The sequence below is a fragment of the Oncorhynchus masou genome, chromosome 33 (genome assembly GCF_036934945.1).
Source record: "Oncorhynchus masou masou isolate Uvic2021 chromosome 33, UVic_Omas_1.1, whole genome shotgun sequence".
NCBI classification, from domain to species: domain Eukaryota; kingdom Metazoa; phylum Chordata; class Actinopteri; order Salmoniformes; family Salmonidae; genus Oncorhynchus; species Oncorhynchus masou.
Genome location: NC_088244.1, coordinates 46539193 through 46563710, shown reverse-complemented (window position 1 = coordinate 46563710; position 24518 = coordinate 46539193). Strand labels below are relative to the sequence as shown.

Genomic DNA, 24518 nt, shown 5'->3' with positions numbered 1-24518 from the left:
CTGGAAGTTGAAAATGTCCCAGTTCCATGGCCTGCATACTCAGACATGTCACCGCAATGAGCATGTTTGGGATGCTCTGGATTGGCGTGACAGCGGTTTGTTTCCGCCAACATCCAGTAACTTCGCACAGCCATTGAAGAGGAGTGGGACATTCCACAGGCCACAATCAACAGCGTAAAGGAGATGTGTCACAATGCAAATGGTGGTCACACCAGATACGGACAGCTTTTCTGATCCACTACTTTTTTTTAAAGGTATCTGTGACCAGTCTGTATTCTCGGTCATGTGAAATCCAAAGATTAGGGCCTAATGAATTCATTTCAATTGACTGATTTCCTGAAATGAACTGTAACTCAGTAACATCATGGAAATCATTACATGTTGCTTTTATAATTTTTGTTCAGTGTTATTTTTTTACTTTAATTACGTCATCCACAACTAACAATATTAATAAACCCATTTTAAATGACTTATGGTTGCAGTTACCCATATGATATTAATGTACAAAATAACAGATACAAGAGGGACTTTATCTATTTCCTGTTTCAACAATATCTCTGGAAGTTCAGATGGGCTCAATGAAAAATAGCATCATTAAGTAGAATGGTCTGGTTCTATATAGGTCTTTGTGCAATACATGGAGATGATATATACAGTATCAAAATGCCATTGCTTATTATGTTAACCATGACATTTTCCATCCTAAAAGCAAACCTACAGTAGAATACAACAGTCTAGTTTTAGAGCTCAATTATCAATGTAAGTGTGGGTGAATCAAATGCAGAGAAAACAGATCGTGGACAGTTTTTCTATTTATGACAAACTGCTCAACCTATAGCAATGACAACTTTTCCCACAATGGCCAACAAGACAGACCAACAGATCAACATTGAGAAAGGTTGTTCAAGTGTGTGGGAAATTCCTACAGAGTCATGTTAAATAATGTAAAGTAAAGCTATGTATGTGATTCAAGTCTAAGGGTCTCATACAGTTGCGATACGTACAGTAATTTAGCCAAATGTTTTGACAGGACAAAAAGGTGTAGGAGCATCTATTCAATGTGCTCATGTTGTCCTTTGAATCAGACACCGCTAACGCTGCGATACGTACAGTTTTTGTCCACGGGACCTTGGTGCGGCCACACCATTTCAGGATGGCAGAGCTGCAAAGCATGTTGGGAGGTGGCATGGTCCTGTTTGGTGGGTCGTCACTAGTTAACACAGCCACAAAGTCAAATTATGGCTAAACTCTGCCTATTTCTATAATTTCACGTTTATTTTCAACCTAACCCTAATAACCTTAAATTAATGCCACAATGCACATTTTTTGTAGGTAATTTTGCCTTTGTGGCTCTGGAATCTGCCTTTGTGGCTCTGGAATCTGACTTTGTGGCTGTGTAATCTAGTGGAAACTTGGTTGGGGTGGGGTGCGATGAGGGTTGGGTATGGGAGGGGATTTTGGTAGTGGTTGGGGGTTGGTTGGTTGACATTGAAGGGGAAGAGGGTTGGACGGGGAGGCACTATCTACTGTTTCGCAATGTCTCCTTTCTTCAGGATGATCTGCCGTTGCCATGGCGCCAACTTGCTCTCGTTGTAACCCATGGTCCGTAGTCGCTCCTGCTCTTTCTTCTCCCCGCTCTCCTTTGCCTTGTTTGCAAGCTCCTCTTCTTTTCTGAGTGCACCAATAAGAGGGAAGGTGAATACAAGGTGTCAGTGTGATTCAATGTGTGACTGTTTCAGCTTGTATTAAGAAACAATTGCCTGATTCTGGGCCAACCCGAACTCTACTGTGCTGTCTCTGATATGTTATTTTTACATGGTAACTATGGTGCATGCGTTACCAGTATAGCTCGCTCGGTTTGGCCCTGTTGAGTAAATAAAAAGGTCACTATTACCCTGGGCACCAGTCTGTTTAGCTCACCTCTCCTCGTCTGTCATGACACGGAGTACAATGAGTGGAATGTAAGCAAAAAACAGATTCTGGATTTTAGGCTAGGTCACCACAGTCAAATGTAAATGTTTGAGATGGGCTTAAATTAGCTGGGAGTTTACACTTTTGGGACAATTCTATTGGTTCCCACTGTACCGGGCAAACCAAAGCTCAAGTATTTGACCCTGGTCTGGTAACAATGAATACTTTTAAGGTGTCATTTCTAAATACATACCAGGTTAAGAGACGTCTGCCTTATGGAGGATTTAACAACGTGTCGTATTACAATGAGCAGGATCAATGAGTTAGTCACCTAACGCTGATTGCTGATTGTTAATGACCTATAGAGTCCTATTGTATCAAAAAGGCAGCAACATTTGAGGGCTGATACGTCAATATAATGCCATGCTTGCCTCTAGTTGATCCATTGTATGTGATGTCTTACGAATATGTATTATATGAGAGTTTGACTGCTTCATTAGAACTCTGCAGGGGGATGTATGATATGATCTTTTCAGTCCATGTGAAACCTAAACTCTGCATGCTATATGGCATCACTACTGACCAGGATTCCCATGCAACCTTTTCATGTGAGTAAAGTACGTGTCGGGTAAAGAATGTCACAACAGGGATAATGGAAAACAGCTCATTTTTTTGGTAAACTTTCCAAATGTTGACAAAGCAAAACACGCTAGACAATGTGGGATCTTTTTGTCTCGGTAAAATGTATTATGAGATAAATGGTGGTGTAAATGCGCAAATATTGATATAATAACCATCATATCGAAGTAAACATGGAGTCACGCAATGATATGTTGTGTGGTGCTCCCACTACGACTCGGGAAAGCATGCTGTTTATTGGGCTACGGATTCAATCATTTGTATTGTATTATTGAACCTTTATTTTGCCAGGGAAGACAGAGTGAAACCTAGGTCTCCTTTCCAAATGCGCTCTGTATAATACAACATACACACACATACACAGTGCCTTTGGAAAGTATTCAGATCTTCACTTGTCCCCCCGTTAGTCTTATTTAAGAAGCATTACAGCCTCGTTAAAATTCAGCAAATCTACACACAATACCGCATAATGACAAAGCAAAAACAGGTATCGACATTTTTGCTAATTTATTTAAAAAAAATGTTTGTTTTTTATTATATAAACATAAGTATTCCGACCCTTTGCTCTGAGACTTGAAATTTATCTTAGGTGCATCCTGTTTCCATTGATCATCCTTGAGATGTTTCTACAACTTGATTGGAGTTCACCTGTGGTAAATTCAATTGATTGTACATGATTTGGAAAGGTACACACCTGTCTATATAAAAAGGTCCCACAGTTAACAGTGCATGTCAGAGGAAAAACCAAGCCACAAGGTTGAAGGAATTGTCCGTAGAGTTCCGAAACAGGATTGTGTCGAGTCACAGATCTGTGGAAGGGTACCAATTTTTTTTGTCAGCATTAAAGGTCTCCAAGAACATTATTCTTAAATGGAAGAAGTTTGGAACCACCAAGACTCTTCCTAGAGTTGGCAGCTCGGCCAAACTGAGCAATCGGGGGAGAAGGGACTTGGTCAGGGAGATGACTGACAGAGCTCCAGAGTTCTTCTGTGGAGATGAGAGAACCTTCCAGAAGGACAACCATCTCTGCAGCAATCCACCAAATCAGGCCTTTATAGTAGAGTGAACAGACGGAAGCCGCTCAGTAAAAGGCACGACGGCCTGCTTTAAGTTTGGTCTGATGAAACCAAGATTGAACTCTTTGGCTTGAATGCAAAGTGTCACATCTGGAGGAAACCTGACACCACCCCTACGGTGATGTATGGTGGTGGCAGCATCATGCTGTGGGGGTGTTTTTCAGTGGCTGGGACTGGGAGACTAGTCAGAATCAAGGGAAATATGAACTGAGCAAAGTACAGAGAGATCCTTGATGAAAACCAGCTCCAAAGTGCACTGGGGTGAAGATTTATCTTCCAACAGGACAATGACCCTAAGCACATAGTCAAGACAATGCAGGAGTTTCTTCTGGACAAGTCTCTGAATGTGCTTGAGTGGACCAGCCAGAGCCCGGACTTGAACCCAATCTAACATCTATGGAGAGACCTGAAAATAGCTGTGCAGCGACGCTCCCCATCCAACCTGACGGAGCTTGAAAGGATCTGCAGAGAAGAATGAGAGAAACTCCCCAAATACAGGTGTGCCAAGCTTGTAGCGTCACACCAAGAAGATTCAAGGCTGTAATCGCTGCCAAACGTGCTTCAACAAAGTACTGAGTAAAGGGTCTGAATAATTACTTAAAGGTGATATTTCAGTAAAAATTTGTCTGAAATTTTTAAAAATGTCTGTCATTATGTGGTATTGTGCAGAGATTGATGAGATAATCAAACAATTGAATCAATTTTAGAATAAGGCTGTAATGTAAAAAAAAAAGTCAAGGGGTCTAAATACTTTCTGAATGCACACGCGCACACACACACTAAAATATTGACACACCTACTCATTCCAGGGATGTTATTTTAACTTTTTTTTTACATTGTAGAATAACAGTGAAGATGTCAAAATTATGAAATAACACATGGAATCATGTAGTAACCCAAAAAGTGTTTAACAAATCAAAATATTTATGACAGCTTGGCACACTCTTGGCATTCTCTCAACCAGCTTCAGCTAGAATGCTTTTCCAACAGTCTTGAAGGAGTTTCCACATATGCTGAGCACTTGTTGGCTGCTTTTCCTTCACTCTGTGGTCCAACTCATCCCGAACCATCTCAATTGGGTTGAGGTTGGGTGATTGTGGAGGCCAGGTCATCTGATGCAGCACTCCATCGCTCTCCTTCTTGGTAAAATAGCCCTTACACAGCCTGGAGGTGTGTTGGGTCAGTGTCCTGTTGAAAACAAATGATAGTCCCACTAACCCCAGATGCGATGACGTATCTTTGTAGAATGCAGTGGTAGCCATGCTGGTTAAGTGCAGCTTGATTTCGAAATAAATCAACAGCAAAGCACCCCACATCAACACACAACCTCCTCCATGCTTCACGGTGGGAATGAGATGTCTGTTACTCAAACTCTGTGACCTTATCCTGCAGCAGAGGCAATTCTGGGTCTTCCTTTCCTGTGGCGGTCCTCATGAAAGCCAGGTTCATCATAGTACTTGATGGTTTAAGTGACTGCAATTGAAGAAACTGTCTAAGTTCTTGAACTGTTCCATATCCACTGACCTTCATGTCTTAAAGTAATGATGGACTGTCATTTCTCTTATTTGACCTGTTCTTAACATAATATGGACTTGATCTTTTACCAAATAGGGCTATCTTCTGTATACCACCCCTACCTTGTCACAACACAACTGATGGGTTCAAACGCATTAAGAAGGAAATAAATTCCACAAATTAACTTTTAACAAGGCACACCTGTTAATTGAAATGCATTCCAGGTGACTACCTCATGAAGCTGGTTGAGAGAATACCAAGAGTGAGCAAAGCTGTTATCAAGGCAAAGGGTGGCTACTTTAAAGAATCTAAAATATATTTAGATTTGTTTCACACTTTTTTTGGTCACTTCATGATTCTATATGTTTCATAGTTTTGATGTAGAAAATAGTAAAAATAAAGACAAACCCTTGAATGAGTGTGTGTCCAAACTTTTGACCCGTGTGTGTGTGTGTGTGTGTGTGTGTATATATATATATTTTTTTGATTTTCTGGATTTTTTTTTCTCATTTTGTCTGTCATAGTTGAAGTGTACCTATGACGAAAATTACAGGCCTCTCATATTTTTAAGTGGGAGAACTTGCACAATTGGTGGCTGACTAAATACTTTTTTGCTCCACTGTATATATATACAGTGGGCAGAACAAGTACAGTATTTGATACACTGCCGATTTAGCAGGTTTTCCTATTTATTCCCTGCTGCAGTGTGTGCAAACCTGGTCAAGAACTACAGGAAACGTATGATCTCTGTAATTGCAAACAAAGGTTTCTGTACCAATTATTATGTTCTGCTTTTCTGATGTATCAAATACTTATGTCATGCAATAAAATGCTAATTAATTACTTAAAAATCATACAATGTGATTTTCTGGATTTTTGTTTTAGATTCCGTCTCACAGTTGAAGTGTACCTATGATAAAAAAATTACAGACCTCTACATGCTTTGTAAGTAGGAAAACCTGCAAAATCGGCAGTGTATCAAATACTTGTTCTCCCCACTGTGTGTGTGTATATATATATACACACACACACACAAAAACACAGTCTGGGAAGCACAAATAAAACAAAAGTCACGTAGAAAAACAGCTGCATTACTCCACAAAAAAAGCAATACTATAAATTGCCCAAACGGCATCAGAACATCAAGATTAAATGTATTTTGAATTTTGATCCAAAAATACATTGCACATTCTCTATTTAACACATTGTTATTCGGTACGTTGGAATTGAACTGCCAAAGTTGTTTTTTTCCGCAATACACACAACCTTTTGTAGGTTGTGGGAAAATGCACATATTGTTTTTATGTGGATTTTAGAATATTTGCATTTAAAATCTGTTGCAAATTGGATGGAAACCAAGATCATGATAATAGTTTGTGGCATATTATAAATGAACATTTTATAGAATGTTTTCTTACCTTTTTCGCCCCCTGTCCGACCCGGAGAAGTTAGGCACAAAAGGGAATTTAAGGAAATACAGTATTAATACATGGCATTCAAAACGTTACTTAACGACTACAGGAAATAATGTGTATAGTGGTTATACAGTAGCTTACAGTTATACAATATGCTCTAAATATTTCAGGATCTACATGACTTTTTTTAATCAACCCACGCAACACAACTTGAGGGGGAAAAGAGAAGATAAAAAAAAAACATTAACCAAGGCAAACAGACAAACAACTGGAGAAATTGACAGAAGGGAGGACAAATCAGAGACCATTGAAGAGATGATGGAGTAACAGTGTAAGCTAGAGTAATGGGATGGGTAGCACCGCCTCTCACTCACTTCTCTTCATCAAGCTTTTTCTTGATGATGTCCCTTCGCCATCCTGGCATGGACGCCAGGCGCGCCACCTCCTCATCCACCTGCAGAGGACCAAACGCACAAGAGCCCGTCACAATGGGGCCCACACTTTAAACAGTGTCCCTGCCCAACTCCACTACTACAGTCCCATTAGCCTCCAAGGAACTGACACTTTTCCCATCCTTTGTTGTTTCTCCAATGATGTAGCTCACAAAGGTGAAGCACCTGGTTATGGACCCTTCATGATGCTTACATAGTATGGCTGAAACATACACTGTGAAGTGCTGGCATCGAATACCATTTCAAAAACATTTCAAATACATTATCTGTTGCTTTGTTGAGCTTGCGTGGTGCAAGGTATCAAATAGAGTAGTCACAAAACTGCAAACCTCACCCATCTGGCATTCCAGCCAAGCTAAAGCAATTTCGAATAAAATTTGAACCCAGGTCTAGTCCTTATCAGCTGACTCTGGGCCCAAGAAAGTGAAGGTAACCTGCCTAAATGACTACCACCCTCGGTAGCCATGAAGTGCTTCGAAAGGCTGGTCATGGCTCACATCAACACTCACATCAACACCAGACCCACTCCAATTTGAATACCACCCCAACAGATCCACAGATGATGCAATCGCACTCCACACAGCCCTTTCCTACCTGGACAAAAATAACACCTATGTGAGAATGCTGTTCATTGACTACAGCTCCGCATTCAACACCATAGTACCCACACTAAGCTAAGGACCCTGGGACTAAACACCTCTGCAACTGGATCCTGGACTTGCTGACGGGCCGCCCCCAGGTGGTGAGGGTAGGTAACAACACATCTGCCACGCTGATCCTCAACACAGGGTTCCTTCAGGGGTGAGTCTCCTCCTGTACTCCCTGTTCACCCTTCGACTGCGTGGCCAAGCACAACTCCAACACCATCATTAAGTTTGCTGATGACACAACAGTGGTAGGCCTGATCACCAACAACGATAAGACCGCCTGTAGGGGAGAGGTCAGAGACCTGACCGTGTGGTGCCAGGACAACAACCTCTCCCTTAATGTAAACAAGACAAAGGAGCTGATCGTGGACTACGGAAAAAGGCGGGCCTGTAGTGGAGCGGGTCGAGAGTTTCAAGATCTTTGGCATCCACATCACCAACAAATTATCATGGTCCAAGCACATCAAGACAGTCGTGAAGAGGGCGCGACAAAACCTTTTCCCCATTGGGAGATTGAAAAGATTTGGTATGGGTCCCCAGATCCTCAAAAAGTTCTACAGCTGCACCATTGAGAGCATCCTGACCGGTTGCATCACCGCCTGGTATGGAAACTACTCGACATTCGACCGTAATGCGCTACAGAGGGTAATGCGTATGGCCCAGTACATCACTGGGGCCAAGCTTCCTGCCATCCAGGACCTATATACCAGGCGGGGTCAGAGGAAGGACAAAAAAATGGTCAAAGACTCCAATCACCCAAGTCATAGACTGTTCTCTCAGCTACCGCACGGCAAGCGATACCGGAGAGCCAAGTCTAGGTACAAAAGGCTCCTTAACAGATTCTACCCCCAAGCCATAAGACTGCTGAACAATTAAACAAATGGCCACCCAGACTATTTACATTGACCCCCCCCTTTGTTTGTACACTGCTGCTACTTGCTGTTTGTGATCTCTGCAGTCACTTTACCCCACTTTCAACTAAGCTGAACCCCCTGAATATAGCTTCATTATTGTGTTGCTTTTTATTTTGGACTTCAGTTTATTTTGTAAATATTTTCTTAACTCCATTTCTTGAACGGCATTGTTGGTTAAGGGCTCGTAAGTAAGCATTACACAGTAAGGTCTACACCTGTTGTGTTCGGCGCATGTGACAAATAAAATGAGATTTGGAGAGCCAGTTTTAAGTGACTGAAACCCAGCTCATTGCAGACAGGTTGTGGACAGTGCACACACACTGCCTGAAACCCATCTCTTTCAGGTCCTAATTAGAGGATGGGAGCCATCTTGGAGTTCTCATTTTCACCTGGCTGCAGATCCATTATCCCTCGCATCCCTCTCACCCCACAGCGTTTCACTGGCCCTAGCCAACAGTATCCTTGTAAGCTTAGCTCTCTACACATTGCATTTCTTATGGTTCCCCTGGAAACTCTAGAATGGGAGTAAAAATATGTGATGTAATTTGATAGACATGCAAAGAAAGTGAGACAAAGGCAGTTTAATGCTACCTATACAACAGCACAGCAGCCATTGTAGATGTACATGGTTGTATGCTAATTGCACCATATAAAAGGCGGGGGGGGCCGCAGTCAGAAGGCATCCATACATACCTGGACGAGTAACAAGAACGGTTGCTGTTTAGGGAATGCATGGAAATTCCTTGAAGTCTTCATGTTGCAAGGCAGTACTCTTGAGCTAATATACTATGAACTGATAGGCAGAGACCAATACTGTGTCTTATTGTATATAAACACGTGTGAGCTGAACTTGGTAAGATATTGAAATATGGATTGTTAAATGGTCCTTTGAACATGGTGCCCTTTCTTGCCATGATAAAATATGGACATTTAGATTAGAGGTGAAACAAAAACCCAATTGATAAAATCCACTCAGAGGGAGAATTTCTCGTGTCAGCTCTCTTAAGATTCCTTCTCAAAACCCATTGGATGAGAAAGCCAGAGGTTCCACCCCTGTGACCTTCTCCTCCAATGGGTTTGAGAAGGAGGTGATGAGAGAGGACGTGAGGAGTATTCAATTAAGATTCTCCAAGAGCCTCATACCTACTCATTCAGTTCATTCAAGGGGCTTTATTGGCATGTAAAATGAACAGTAAATATTACACACAGATCCAAAAGAATAAAGACATTTCAAATGTCTTTATACAGTGTTGTAACGTTGTGCAAATAGTTAAAGTAAAAAAGAAAAAATAAGTAAATATGTATTTACAATGGTGTTTGTTCTTCACTGGTTGCCCTTTTCTTGTGGCAACAGGTCACACCTTGCTCCTGTGATTGCACACTGTGGTATTTCACCCAATAGATATGGGAGTTTATCAAAACTGGATTTGTTTTCAAATTCTTTGTGGATCTGTGTAATCTGAGGGAAATATGTGTCTCTAATATGGTCATACATTTGGCAGGAGGTTAAGAAGTGCATCTCAGTTTCCACCTCATTTTGTGGGCAGTGAGCATATAGCTGGTGGTCCGCTCGAGAGCCAGGTCTGCCTACGGCAAACTTTCTGAATAGCAAGGCTGTGCATAGTCAAAGCTTTCTTTAATTTTGGGTCAGTCACAGTGTTTCTGCCAATGTGTATTCTCTGTTAAGGGCCAAATAGCATTTTAGTTTGCTCAGTTTTTTTGTTAATTCTTTCCAGGGGGTCAAGTAATTATATTTTTGTTTCCCCATGATTTGGCTGAGTCTACTCACTACACATAATTTTCCTCCCCTTGAATCTCTGGGTTGGTAAAGATACAGCAGGTGGACTCGATTTAGCACACCCAGCACACCAGATGTAGCTCACCCAGCACACCAGATGTAGCTCACCCAGCACACCAGATGTAGCTCACCCAGCACACCAGATGTAGCTCACCCAGCACACCAGATGTAGCTCACCCAGCACACCAGATGTAGCTCACCCAGCACACCAGATGTAGCTCACCCAGCACACCAGATGTAGCTCACTCAACATTTAGACAGAACAGAAATGTTTTGTATAAAAAAAATACAAGACATAGAAGGCTTAGCTTAGAAGGTCTCATATACATGGGACATACACATTTCAAAGCACTTGCACTGTCTGACATTGACGTACAAAATGTCACCCTTATTGAAAAAATAAAAAAAAACGCCTTGAGGGCGGAGCAGCAGGAGGAGGAAGGGGAAAAGGAGGGAGAACAGGGGAGAGGGCGGAGCAGCAGGAGGAGGAAGGGGAAAGGGAGGGAGAACAGGGGAGAGGGCGGAGCAGCAGGAGGAGGAAGGGGAAAGGAGGGAGAACTGGGGAGAGGGCGGAGCAGCAGGAGGAGGAAGGGGAAAAGGAGGGAGAACAGGGGAGAGTGCGGAGCAGCAGGAGGAGGAAGGGGAAAAGGAGGGAGAACTGGGGAGAGGGCGGAGCAGCAGGAGGAAGAAGGGGAAAAGGAGGGAGAACAGGGGAGAGGGCGGAGCAGCAGGAGGAGGAAGGGGAAAGGGAGGGAGAACTGGGGAGAGGGGCGGAGCAGCAGGAGGAGGAAGGGGAAAAGGAGGGAGAACAGGGGAGAGGGCGGAGCAGCAGGAGGAGGAAGGGGAAAGGAGGGAGAACTGGGGAGAGGGCGGAGCAGCAGGAGGAGGAAGGGGAAAAGGAGGGAGAACAGGGGAGAGGGCGGAGCAGCAGGAGGAGGAAGGGGAAAAGGAGGGAGAACAGGGGAGAGGGCGGAGCAGCAGGAGGAGGAAGGGGAAAAGGAGGGAGAACAGGGGAGAGTGCGGAGCAGCAGGAGGAGGAAGGGGAAAAGGAGGGAGAACTGGGGAGAGGGGCGGAGCAGCAGGAGGAAGAAGGGGAAAAGGAGGGAGAACAGGGGAGAGGGGCGGAGCAGCAGGAGGAGGAAGGGGAAAGGGAGGGAGAACTGGGGAGAGGGCGGAGCAGCAGGAGGAGGAAGGGGAAAAGGAGGGAGAACAGGGGAGAGGGCGGAGCAGCAGGAGGAGGAAGGGGAAAGGAGGGAGAACTGGGGAGAGGGCGGAGCAGCAGGAGGAGGAAGGGGAAAAGGAGGGAGAACAGGGGAGAGGGCGGAGCAGCAGGAGGAGGAAGGGGAAAAGGAGGGAGAACAGGGGAGAGGGCGGAGCAGCAGGAGGAGGAAGGGGAAAAGGAGGGAGAACAGGGGAGAGGGCGGAGCAGCAGGAGGAGGAAGGGGAAAAGGAGGGAGAACAGGGGAGAGGGCTCATATGTCTCATGTCATACCATATCTATGTAGGAAATTAAATCATGCATGTCATATATGGCAAATAAGTTAACACATATATGCCAATGACATAAGGAAAAACTGGACAGATACTTAGATTACTTCATCAATTTTTGTACTCATCTTCTGCCATACAAGATTCTTATTGGATTTTCATAATTCTTTACCATACGGGTTGGTGCATTAGGATTGATGGAACGGACCCAAAAGTGAAAAACATGGCCAAACGATGCACTTGGTGAGTTAAATTGAGAAAACTTAGTCATGCTAGCATTGAAAAGTCGTACTCTATGGATGTCGTAGAGCATGAATCTGCAGGAGCGAGTCACTGCTTTGATGTTTGCAGAGAACAATAGGGTGTTGTCCAGGATCACGACAAGGTTCTTTGCAATCTGGGAGGGGACCACTTTGGAGTTGTCAACCGTGATGAAGAGGTCTTGGAGCAGACATGCCTTCCCCGGGAGGCAGAGCAGCTGTTTGGTCGAGGTTGCGCAAAGGTGGTGGGCCGATATCCAAGCCGAGATGTCTGCTAGGCACGCAGAGTTGCATGTTGCCACCTTGTGTGTCAGAAGGGGGGGAAGGAGAAGAATAGTTGAGTGTCATCCAAATAGTAATGATAGGAGAGACCATGTGAGGATATGACAGAGCAGAGTGACTTGGTGTGAAGAGAAAAGGGCCTAGAACCAAGCCCTAGTGGACACCAGTAGTGAGAGCACATGATGAAGACACAGATCCTCTCCACACCACCTGTTAGGAGCAACCTTCCAGGTAGTGTGCAATCCTGGCGTATGCAGAGCGTGAGAGGGTGGAGAGGAGGATCTAATTGTTCACGGTGTCGAAGGCAGCGGAAAGATGTCGGAGGATGAGAACAGAGGAGAGAGAGTCAGCTTTGCAGAGCATCTGTGACACAGAGGAGAGCGGTCTCAGTTGAGTGAGCCGCCCTGAAGCCTGACTGGTTAGGGTCAAGAAGATCGTTCTTAGAGAGATAATGAGAGAGTTGGTCAGAGATAAAGTGTTTTGGAAACAAAAGAAAGGGACACGGGTCTGTAGTTTAACGTCAGAGCGGTCGAGTGTTAGTTTCTTGACAAGGGGAGCGACTGGCCATCTTGAAGTCAGAGGGGACGCAGCCAGTGGTCAGGGATGAGTTGATGAGGGAAGTGAGGTCTCCAGAGATGGTCTGGAGAAGGGAGGATGGGGTCAAGTTGGCAGGTTGTTGGGTGGCTGAACATCACTAGTCACAGGATTTCATCTGGAGAGAGAAGGGAGAAAGAGGTCAAGGTGTAGGGTAGTTCTGTTTGAGTTGGATCAGTGGGCTCAGTAGGCAGAGTGAATGAGGTCGTCAACCTTTTTTCCCAAAGTGGTTAACAAAGTCGTCAGCAGAGAGGGAGGTGGTGGATGGTTAATGAGGTATGGAAAAGTGGAGAATGGTTTCCCCAGGGATGGAGGTTAGAGCAGCAGATACAGATGAAGAGAAGGTGGAGAGTGAGTGGAAGGATAATAGGCCCTCCAGAAGTTAAAAGTTTCCTCTATTTCAGCTCAGCTGCACGCAGCCCTACTGTTATCACGCAGTCGATCAGCCACGGAGTGGGAGGGGAAAGTCGCGGACGAAAGTGAACCGTGAGAAACAAAGGATGCGGAAAGTGAAGAGAGTACGGTTGAAGAGCCGGAGTCAGGAGACAGAAGGATTTAGCAGACGGGAGAGAGGATAGGATAGGAGAGAGTACTGGATGAGAGAAAGATTACGGCGGCACATGACCATCTGGGTAGGGGCTGAGTGGGTAGGGTTGGGGGAGAGAGGATAGGATAGGAGAGATTACTGGATGAGAGAAAGACTACGGCGGCACATGACCATCTGGGTAGGGGGAGAGAGGATAGGATAGGAGAGAGTACTGGATGAGAGACAGACTACGGCGGCACATGACCATCTGGGTCAGGGCTGAGTGGGTTGGGTTGGGGGAGAGAGGATAGGATAGGAGAGAGTACTGGATGAGAGAAAGACTACGGCGGCACATGACCATCTGGGTCGGGGCTGAGTGGGTAGGGTTGGGGGAGAGAGGATAGGATAGGAGAGAGTACTGGATGAGAGAAAGACTACGGTGGCACATGACCATCTGGGTCGGGGCTGAGTGGGTAGGGTTGGGGGAGAGAGGATAGGATAGGAGAGAGTACTGGATGAGAGAAAGACTACGGCGGCACATGACCATCTGGGTCGGGGCTGAGTGGGTAGGGTTGGGGGAGAGAGGATAGGATAGGAGAGAGTACTGGATGAGAGAAAGACTACGGCGGCACATGACCATCTGGGTCGGGGCTGAGTGGGTAGGGTTGGGGGAGAGAGGATAGGATAGGAGAGAGTACTGGATGAGAGAAAGACTACGGCGGCACATGACCATCTAGGTAGGGGCTGAGTGGGTAGGGTTGGGGGAGAGAGGATAGGATAGGAGAGAGTACTGGATGAGAGAAAGATTACGGCGGCACATGACCATCTGGGTCGGGGCTGAGTGGGTAGGGTTGGGGGAGAGAAAAGGAAACAAAGTAGTGATCAGATACCTGGAGGGGGGTTGCAGTGAGAATATTAGGTGAACAGCATATAGTGAAGATTAGGTCAAGCGTACTGCCTGCCTTGTGAGTGGGAGGTAGGGCTGACCACAATTAGTCGACTGGTTGATTGTTAGGCTGTTGGTCGACCGAGATTGTTTTAGTCGAGTAGTAACAAAAATATATACAGTACCAATCAAAAGTTTGGACACACCTACTCATTCCACGGTTCCCACCGTGAAGCATGGAGGAGGTGGTGTGATGGTGCTTTGCTGGTGACACTGTCAGTGATTTATTTAGAATTCAAGGAACACTTAGCATTCTACAGTGATACACCATCCCATCTGGTTTGCGCTTAGGACTATCATTTGTTTTTCAACAGGACAATGACCCAACACACCTCCAGGCTGTGTAAGAGCTATCTAACCAAAAATGAGAGTGATTGAGTGCTGCATCTGATGACCTGGCCTCCACAATCACACTGACCTCAACCTAGTTTGGGGTGAGTTGGAAGGCAGAGTGAAGGAAAAGCAGACAAGTGTTCAGCATATGTGGGAACTCCTTCAAGACTGTTGGAAAAGCATTCCTCATGAAGCTGGTTGAGAGAATGCCAAGAGTGTGCAAAGCTGTCATCAAGGAAAAGGTTGGCTACTTTGAAGAATCCAAAATATATTTTGATTTGTTAAACACTTTTAGTTTCTATATGATTCCATATGTGTTAATTCATAGTCTTCAATATTATTCTACAATGTAGAAATAAAGAAAAACCCTGGAACGAGTAGCTGTGTCCATTGGTACTGTATGTGTCTGTGTCCATCTCAGTGAACTAATCAGTGAACTAATCCATTCTGGAGGCCTAGACTAAAAGTAAATTTATGCTTGAATCTAAAATGTGGTCGGAGGCTCCATATGGAGGGTATGGACGCAACTGTACCGCCTCACCATGCGCCTCCCAAATTCTGTAACAATGCGGAAGGGTGTGTATAGCTTGACATGACTGGTTGGCAGTAGGTACATCCTGTATAAACACTTATTGGTCCCGTCCCTCAAGTCCGTGAGTCAACACAGGAAGGAGTAATGGATGGATAGTTATTTTATTTTTAAAGCTGCAATCATGGAACACAGTATGGATGAATAATTAGTAGTAGACGGGATATAAAACAGCACTCCCACAGCAATTGACAAAAGACAAAAGAACATTGTCATCGTATAGTGGATTTAATCATATCTAATCATTCCTAATTTACTATAATAAAAATATATATTGTTTCCATGTAATCTCATTCACAACAGAATAAACTATCATCCATTTTAGTATTCAAAAGATGTAAAATTTAACTGAAAAATGACTCAATGTCACTCTCTTGTGGCGAAGAAATATAATACACCTAGAAAGTACCACATTTTCCTAAGCTAACAAAACCAGGCTAATACACTGCTAGCTGGTGCACATACATTTATACATATACTTTACACATTTGTCCAAATACCTGCAATCATGGCCCACACACAGTATGGATGAGTGGTGAGACGGGATATAAACAGCACTCCTAAAGATGCATTCTCGAGATAGCTACCAACTTCAGAGGGAACTTTAGCTAGCATAAAACCCACATGGCAAATAACATTTAAAGGGTGGCTTATTTGACGCTAAACCAACAACATTAGTTAAGAATAACATAAATTGCTGATGTATTATGTAAAATGTGGATTTTATGATGTAATTTCAACTTTATACATTTCTATCACGGGACCATTCAATTTTCAACTCATCCATAAATCTGCAGTGGATTACCCAGAATTCCATACTTTTATCACTGTGTTAGACATTGTAAACACACTAATCCACCAGGTGGTGGCATAACACCCATTTTATGCAGGAATTTAATCACACTGCTCCACAGGCACGCATAGAAGTAGGCCTATAGGCTACCTGGCCTGTGCACAAATGTAGGCATAGAAATGTGCCCATTTGGGGCTGATAGTATTTCTGATTGGCTTAACTCATCACCACTAATGACCTGTGGAGCTTCTCAAAGTAATGTTTTCTTCACCTCAAACAGCAAGCAAACAAGGTCTGTTTTTACATCCATTAAGAATGACAATAGTTCCTCAATGTTTTTGAAATATCTTTCCAGCTCTCTCACTTTCAATAACCACTCATCGTGAAAGAGTCACGGTTTTGTCTCACCAGGGGTGATGGTCGGATTCGCGTTTATCGTCAAAGGAATGAGCGTTACACCGAAGCCTGTACTGTGGAGCGGGATCGATTTGGAGGTGGAGGGTCCGTCATGGTCTGGGGCGGTGTGTCACAGCATCATCGGACTGTGCTTGTCATTATTGCAGTGTCTGTTGCAGTAGAACAATGTTGGTTGACGAATGTTAATACCCACATCGACTGACTGGCTTTTTGTGGTGTGGTACTTTAGTAGTGCGACAAAGCAAAAAAAAAAAAAAGTGTACTATACTCCTACTCTATTTAGTCTTACTGCATGGATCAAATTATGCTGTAGCTTGAATTAAAGGGCTAATTGGGTATGGGGAGCCTTGCATGACCTTTGACCTTTTACAAAACCGTAAAGCGCCAGTACAGTAGTGATGTGGGAAAAAATTGATAGTTACATATCGGGATAAATATTATTTTGGCCGATATATTGTATCGTTTTAACAATATCACATTATTATTTATTTATTATTTATCTCCACCAAAAGTCCAGTATTTTTCCTTCATAGCCTGTTCATCTTCTTTTTAAATAGGGAGCCAATTTGTTTTCAGCACTTAATTCCATGACTGATCTAAACTAGTTTTCTCATGGCTTTCTCATCCCTCTGCAGACCAACTATCCACAGACAGCGCTAACTGGCTCCTCTACCAACGGTGAGTGTTTTTTAAACAACAGACGGCAGGGACACCGGGGACAACACCCCTAGCACGTAAGAGGGTTCGGCGCATACGTCGGGGGAAGGAGGAATCCACTACCACTCCGCGACACGAGGGAAGGAGGTTCTCACCCAAGATTTGACGGTACATGGCCCCGTCCATCGTCCCTTTGATGCAGTGAAGTTGTCCTGTCCCCTTAGCAGAAAAACAACCTTAAAGCATAATGTTTCCACCTCCATGTTTGACGGTAGCGATGGTGTTCTTGGGGTCATAGGCAGCATTCCTCCTCCTCCAAACACGGGGAGTTGATGCCAAAGAGCTCTATTTTGGTCTCATCTGACCACAACACTTTCACCCAGTTGTCCTCTGAATCATTCAGATGTTCATTGGCATACTTCAGACGGGCATGTATATGTGCTTTCTTGAGCAGGGGGACCTTGCGGGCGCTGCAGGATTTCAGTCCTACCAATTGTTTTCCTGGTGACTATGGTCCCAGCTTCCTTGAGATCGTTGACAAGATCCTCCCGTGTAGTTCTGGGCTGATTCCTCAGCGTTCTCATGATCATTGCAACTCCACGAGGTGAGATCTTGCATGGAGCCCCAGGCCGAGGGAGATTGACAGTTCTTTTGTGTTTCTTCCATTTGCGAATAATCGCACCAACTGTTGTCACCTTCTCACCAAGCTGCTTGGCGATAGTCTTGTTGCCCATTCCAGCCTTGTGTAGGTCTACAATCTTGTCCCTGACATCCTTGGAGAGCTCTTTGGCCTTGGCCATGGTGGAGAGTTTGGAATCTGATTGATTTATTGCTTCTGTGGACAGGTGTCTTTTATACAGGTAACAAACGGAGATTAGGAGCACTCCCTTTAAGAGTGTGCTCCTAATCTCAGCTCGTTACCTGTATAAAAGACACCTGGGAGCCAGAAATCTTTCTGATTGAGAGGGGGTCAAATACTTATTTCCCTCATTAAAATGCAAATCAATTTATAAAATTTGACATGCGTTTGTCTGGATTTTGTTGTTGTTATTCTGTTTCTCACTAAACCTGTTTCTCAAAAACACCTACCATTAAAATGATAGACTGATCATTTCTTTGTCAGTGGGCAAACTTACAAAATCAGCAGGGGATCAAATACTTTTTTCCCAAAATGCACAGAGCACATAACCCTCAACACAAAATTCACAGAGCACATAACCCTCAACACAAAATGCACAGAGCACATAACCCTCAACACAAAATGCACAGAGCACATAACCCTCAACACAAACCACAGAGCACATAACTCTCAACACAAAATGCACACAATTGGATGCATTGACACACACATCTGCTCACACTAGTCACAACACTCCAGAGAACTACTTTCCTGGCTCTGTCCAACCACCCTTCAGTTGTGGAAAGAAATAACACCCTTTCGGGTCACAGCATCCCTCTACCTTCTTGGAGATGTCTCATCATCCGACCTACCTCCCAAACATCATCAGTCCTTTTTCATCGCCTTAGCAATCAGCAAAAAAACAATATTACTCAACTGGAAAAACAGAAACCAATTTTCTGTTTTCCAATGGCTACGTCATAAAGGAATAAATTACAGCATCCACCAAAGACAAGATTAAAATCATTCAACATAAACTGCACCCCAGTACTCAACTCCAGATGAGCTGATCCCCACCTTAGTGTTTCCTCTAACTTGCTATTACTATTTATTTGCTCATTATTATTATTATTATTATTATAAAACAATGGTATCTGTGTCTAATCAGGTTGACATAACCAATTATTGGGGGAAGTAATTAACCAATTACTTCTCCCAAAGACCAATGTCAAATTTTTTATGAAATGTGATCTGCATGTTGAATAATTGTCGTGTGTCATGTTTGCTTGTTATTGTTGTTTTGGAATCACATCAGGTGAATAGGTTAAGCAAGTGTGGTGGGTAGGCAGGTCTGTAGATGTGGGTATGTTGGAGGGATGGAGACGGTGCAGAGAACAAACAGAGGGATGTTTTTGGTTGGGGTATTCGGAGCGGCTTCACTTTTATAAAAAGGCTCAAAACGTCCAATTAAAAAGAAAAATAACCCATGTCACGCTCTAAAGGAGATTCTTGAAGAACACATTTTATGCTACAGGCAGAAAGTTAACATCTGGGGGTAATTCAGGAGGGTGCCCCATGTCTACACATTGTTCAGACAATGCAATCTCCATAGACAAACATTGGGTAGTAGAATAACAGCACTTACAGTTGACTGGGGCAGCTGAAGAGCTCAGTGACCTTCAATGTGGCACCGTTATAGGATGCCACCTTTCCAACAAGTCAGTTCGTCAAATTTCAGCCCTGCTGTAGCTGCCCCAGTCAACTGTAAGTGCTGTTATTGTGAAGTGGAAATGTCTAGGGGCAGTTTCAGGATTCGGGCTAAGCCCCTTCGTTCCAGTGAAGGGAAATGTCAACACTACAGCATACAATGACATTCTAGACGATTCTGTGCTTCCAACCTTGTGGCAACAGTTTGGGGAAGGCCCTTTCCTGTTTCAGCATGACAATACGCCGTGTACAAAGCGAGGTCCATACAGAAATGGTTTGTCGAGAATGGTGTGGAAGAACTTGACTGGCCTGCACAGAGCCCTGACCTCAACCCCATTGAACACCTTTGTGATGAATTGGAACGCCGACCGTGAGCCAGGTCGAATTGCCCAACATCAGTGCCTGACCTCACTAATGCTCTTGTGGCTGAATGGAAGCAAGTCCCCACAGCAATGTTCCAACATCTAGTGGAAAGCCTTCCCAGAAGAGTGGAGGCTGTTATAGCAGCAATGTTCCAACATCTAGTGGAAAGCCTTCCCAGAAGAGTGGAGGCTGTTATAGCAGCAATGTTCCAACATCTAGTGGAAAGCCTTCCCAGAAGAGTGGAGGCTGTTGTAGCAGCAAAGGGGAGGACCAACTCCATACTAATGTCCATGATTTTGTAATGAGATGTTCGATGAGGTGTCCACATACTTTTGGTTATGTAGTGTATTAAAACATTTCAAAAGTGTGATGAGATATAACTGTATGTATTATCAACAATCCAAAGGTTTATTTGATAATGTGAATATATGAACATGTGAAAGTGTAGATGAAAAACAACACAGTAAAAAAAATCATGATTCATTTCCATTGAATACAAACCCCGCTATCATTATTCAACAAGCTCCTAATCTGTTCTGAAAGGTGTGCATTGTTTACATCCTGATAAGGTCACAGACTGGGTGAAAATGATAGCGTTTAAGCCATTGCGTAACCCAGTTGAAACGATCACTGGAGACCTACTTTCCTCATCGTAGAGCTCATGCAACAACCAGCACCATGTGAGACCGAGGAAAATATGGCTCTGTTCTGGTTAACGTTTTGTAGACGGCAAAGTGATCATCCTTCTTGATAATAAAGCCATCTTCATAGTCAATAATTGTATATGTAAGAAGCAATTGGTTTGATAGTCCATTGTGAGTATCAGGGGAATATTTGTCAAACCTATATGATGTTACTGTATGCATCTCTGACTAATGGCAGCACAGTGCATCTCATGTAGAAGTTGAACTCATACAGAGGTGAAACAGCACCCTAAAAATACACTAGTATAAATGTCATTAGAATGCTACTCCAGCATGCCAAGGGTGCAGTTTCTTGGGGGGTCAGGATGATATCAGTATACATGTCATTAGAATGTTGCTCCAGCATGCCAAGGGTGCAGTTTCTTGGGGGTCAGGATGATATCAGTATACATGTCATTAGAATGTTACTCCAGCATGCCAAGGGTGCAGTTTCTTGGGGGGTCAGGATGATATCAGTATAAATGTCATTAGAATGTTGCTCCAGCATGCCAAGGGTGCAGTTTCTTGGGGGGTCAGGATGATATCAGTATAAATGTCATTAGAATGTTGCTCCAGCATGCCAAGGGTGCAGTTTCTTGGGGGGTCAGGATGATATCAGTATACATGTCATTAGAATGTTACTCCAGCATGCCAAGGGTGCAGTTTCTTGGGGGGTCAGGATGATATCAGTATAAATGTCATTAGAATGTTGCTCCAGCATGCCAAGGGTGCAGTTTCTTGGGGGTCAGGATGATATCAGTATACATGTCATTAGAATGTTACTCCAGCATGCCAAGGGTGCAGTTTCTTGGGGGGTCAGGATGATATCAGTATAAATGTCATTAGAATGTTACTCCAGCATGCCAAGGGTGCAGTTTCTTGGGGGGTCAGGATGATATCAGTATACATGTCATTAGAATGCTACTCCAGCATGCCAAGGGTGCAGTTTCTTGGGGGGTCAGGATGATATCAGTATACATGTCATTAGAATGTTACTCCAGCATGCCAAGGGTGCAGTTTCTTGGGGGTCAGGATGATATCAGTATACATGTCATTAGAATGCTACTCCAGCATGCCAAGGGTGCAGTTTCTTGGGGGGTCAGGATGATATCAGTATAAATGTCATTAGAATGTTGCTCCAGCATGCCAAGGGTGCAGTGTCTTGGGGGGTCAGGCGTAGGGTCAGGATGATATCAGTATAAATGTCATTAGAATGTTGCTCCAGCATGCCAAGGGTGCAGTTTCTTGGGGGTCAGGATGATATCAGTATACATGTCATTAGAATGTTACTCCAGCATGCCAAGGGTGCAGTTTCTTGGGGGTCAGGATGATATCAGTATAAATGTCATTAGAATGTTGCTCCAGCATGCCAAGGGTGCAGTTTCTTGGGGGTCAGGATGATATCAGTATACATGTCATTAGAATGTTACTCCAGCATGCCAAGGGTGCAGTTTCTTGGGGGGGGGTCAGGATGATATCAGTATAAATGTCATTAGAATGTTACTCCAGCATGCCAAGGGTGCAGTTTCTTGGGGGGGTCAGGATGATATCAGTATACATGTCATTAGAATGTTACTCCAGCATGCCAAGGGTGCAGTTTCTTGGGGGGTCAGGATGATATCAGTATACATGTCATTAGAATGTTACTCCAGCATGCCAAGGGTGCAGTTTCTTGGGGGGTCAGGATGATATCAGTATACATGTCATTAGAATGTTACTCCAGCATGCCAAGGGTGCAGTTTCTTGGGGGGGTCAGGATGATATCAGTATACATGTCATTAGAATGTTACTCCAGCATGCCAAGGGTGCAGTTTCTTGGGGGTCAGGATGATATCAGTATACATGTCATTAGAATGTTACTCCAGCATGCCAAGGGTGCAGTTTCTTGGGGGGTCAGGATGATATCAGTATAAATGTCATTAGAATGTTACTCCAGCATGCCAAGGGTGCAGTTTCTCAGGGGGGTCAGGATGATATCAGTATGCATGTCATTAGAATGTTACTCCAGCATGCCAAGGGTGCAGTTTCTTGGGGGTCAGGATGATATCAGTATACATGTCATTAGAATGCTACTCCAGCATGCCAAGTGTGCAGTTTCTTGGGGGTCAGGCGTAGGGTCAGGATGATATCAGTATACAGGATGATATGTATACATTAGAATGCTACTCCAGCATGCCAAGGGTGCAGTTTCTTGGGGGTCAGGATGATATCAGTATACATGTCATTAGAATGCTACTCCAGCATGCCAAGGGTGCAGTTTCTGGGGGTCAGGGGGGTCAGGATGATATCAGTATACATGTCATTAGAATGTTACTCCAGCATGCCAAGGGTGCAGTTTCTTGGGGGTGCAGTTTCTTAGGGTCAGGATGATATCAGGTATACATGTCATTAGAATGTTACTCCAGCATGCCAAGGGTGCAGTTTCTTGGGGGTCAGGATGATATCAGTATACATGTCATTAGAATGTTACTCCAGCATGCCAAGGGTGCAGTTTCTTGGGGGTCAGGATGATATCAGTATAAATGTCATTAGAATGTTGCTCCAGCATGCCAAGGGTGCAGTTTCTTGGGGGTCAGGATGATATCAGTATAAATGTCATTAGAATGTTGCTCCAGCATGCCAAGGGTGCAGTTTCTTGGGGGTCAGGATGATATCAGTATACATGTCATTAGAATGTTACTCCAGCATGCCAAGGGTGCAGTTTCTTGGGGGTCAGGATGATATCAGTATACATGTCATTAGAATGTTACTCCAGATGATATCAGGATGATATCACATGTCATTAGAATGTTACTCCAGCATGCCAAGGGTGCAGTTTCTTGGGGGGGGTCAGGATGATATCAGTATACATGTCATTAGAATACTACTCCAGCATGCCAAGGGTGCAGTTTCTTGGGGGTCAGGATGATATCAGTATACATGTCATTAGAATGTTACTCCAGCATGCCAAGGGTGCAGTTTCTTGGGGGTCAGGATGATATCAGTATACATGTCATTAGAATGTTACTCCAGCATGCCAAGTGTGCAGTTTCTTGGGGGGTTAGGATGATATCAGTATAAATGTCATTAGAATGTTACTCCAGCATGCCAAGGGTGCAGTTTCTTGGGGGGTCAGGATGATATCAGTATGCATGTCATTAGAATGTTACTCCAGCATGCCAAGGGTGCAGTTTCTTGGGGGGTCAGGATGATATCAGTATACATGTCATTAGAATGCTACTCCAGCATGCCAAGTGTGCAGTTTCTTGGGGGGTCAGGCGTAGGGTCAGGATGATATCAGTATACATGTAATTAGAATGCTACTCCAGCATGCCAAGGGTGCAGTTTCTTGGGGGGGTCAGGATGATATCAGTATACATGTCATTAGAATGCTACTCCAGCATGCCAAGGGTGCAGTTTCTTGGGGGGTCAGGATGATATCAGTATACATGTCATTAGAATGCTACTCCAGCATGCCAAGTGTGCAGTTTCTTGGGGGGTCAGGCGTAGGGTCAGGATGATATCAGGCTACATGTCATTAGAATGTTACTCCAGCATGCCAAGGGTGCAGTTTCTTGGGGGTCAGGATGATATCAGTATACATGTCATTAGAATGCTACTCCAGCATGCCAAGGGTGCAGTTTCTTGGGGGGTCAGGATGATATCAGTATACATGTCATTAGAATGCTACTCCAGCATGCCAAGGGTGCAGTTTCTTGGGGGTCAGGATGATATCAGTATAAATGTCATTAGAATGTTGCTCCAGCATGCCAAGTGTGCAGTTTCTTGGGGGGGTCAGAATGATATCAGTATAAATGTCATTAGAATGTTGCTCCAGCATGCCAAGGGTGCAGTTTCTTGGGGGGTCAGGATAATATCAGTATAAATGTCATTAGAATGTTGCTCCAGCATGCC

At 44.0% G+C, this 24518-nt stretch overlaps 1 protein-coding gene across 1 annotated transcript in view; it reads right to left on the bottom strand.

Annotated features, from left to right (window-relative positions):
- Positions 1 to 221: 221 nt before the first annotated feature.
- The window catches only part of LOC135527614 (espin-like), a 133141-nt gene continuing 108844 nt past the window's right edge, over positions 222 to 24518 (bottom strand). Inside the window, 2 exon segments of the mRNA XM_064956106.1 lie at positions 222 to 1671; positions 6931 to 7010. Of these exon segments, the coding sequence (XP_064812178.1) occupies positions 1524 to 1671; positions 6931 to 7010 (228 nt within the window). The 3' untranslated portion in view covers positions 222 to 1523.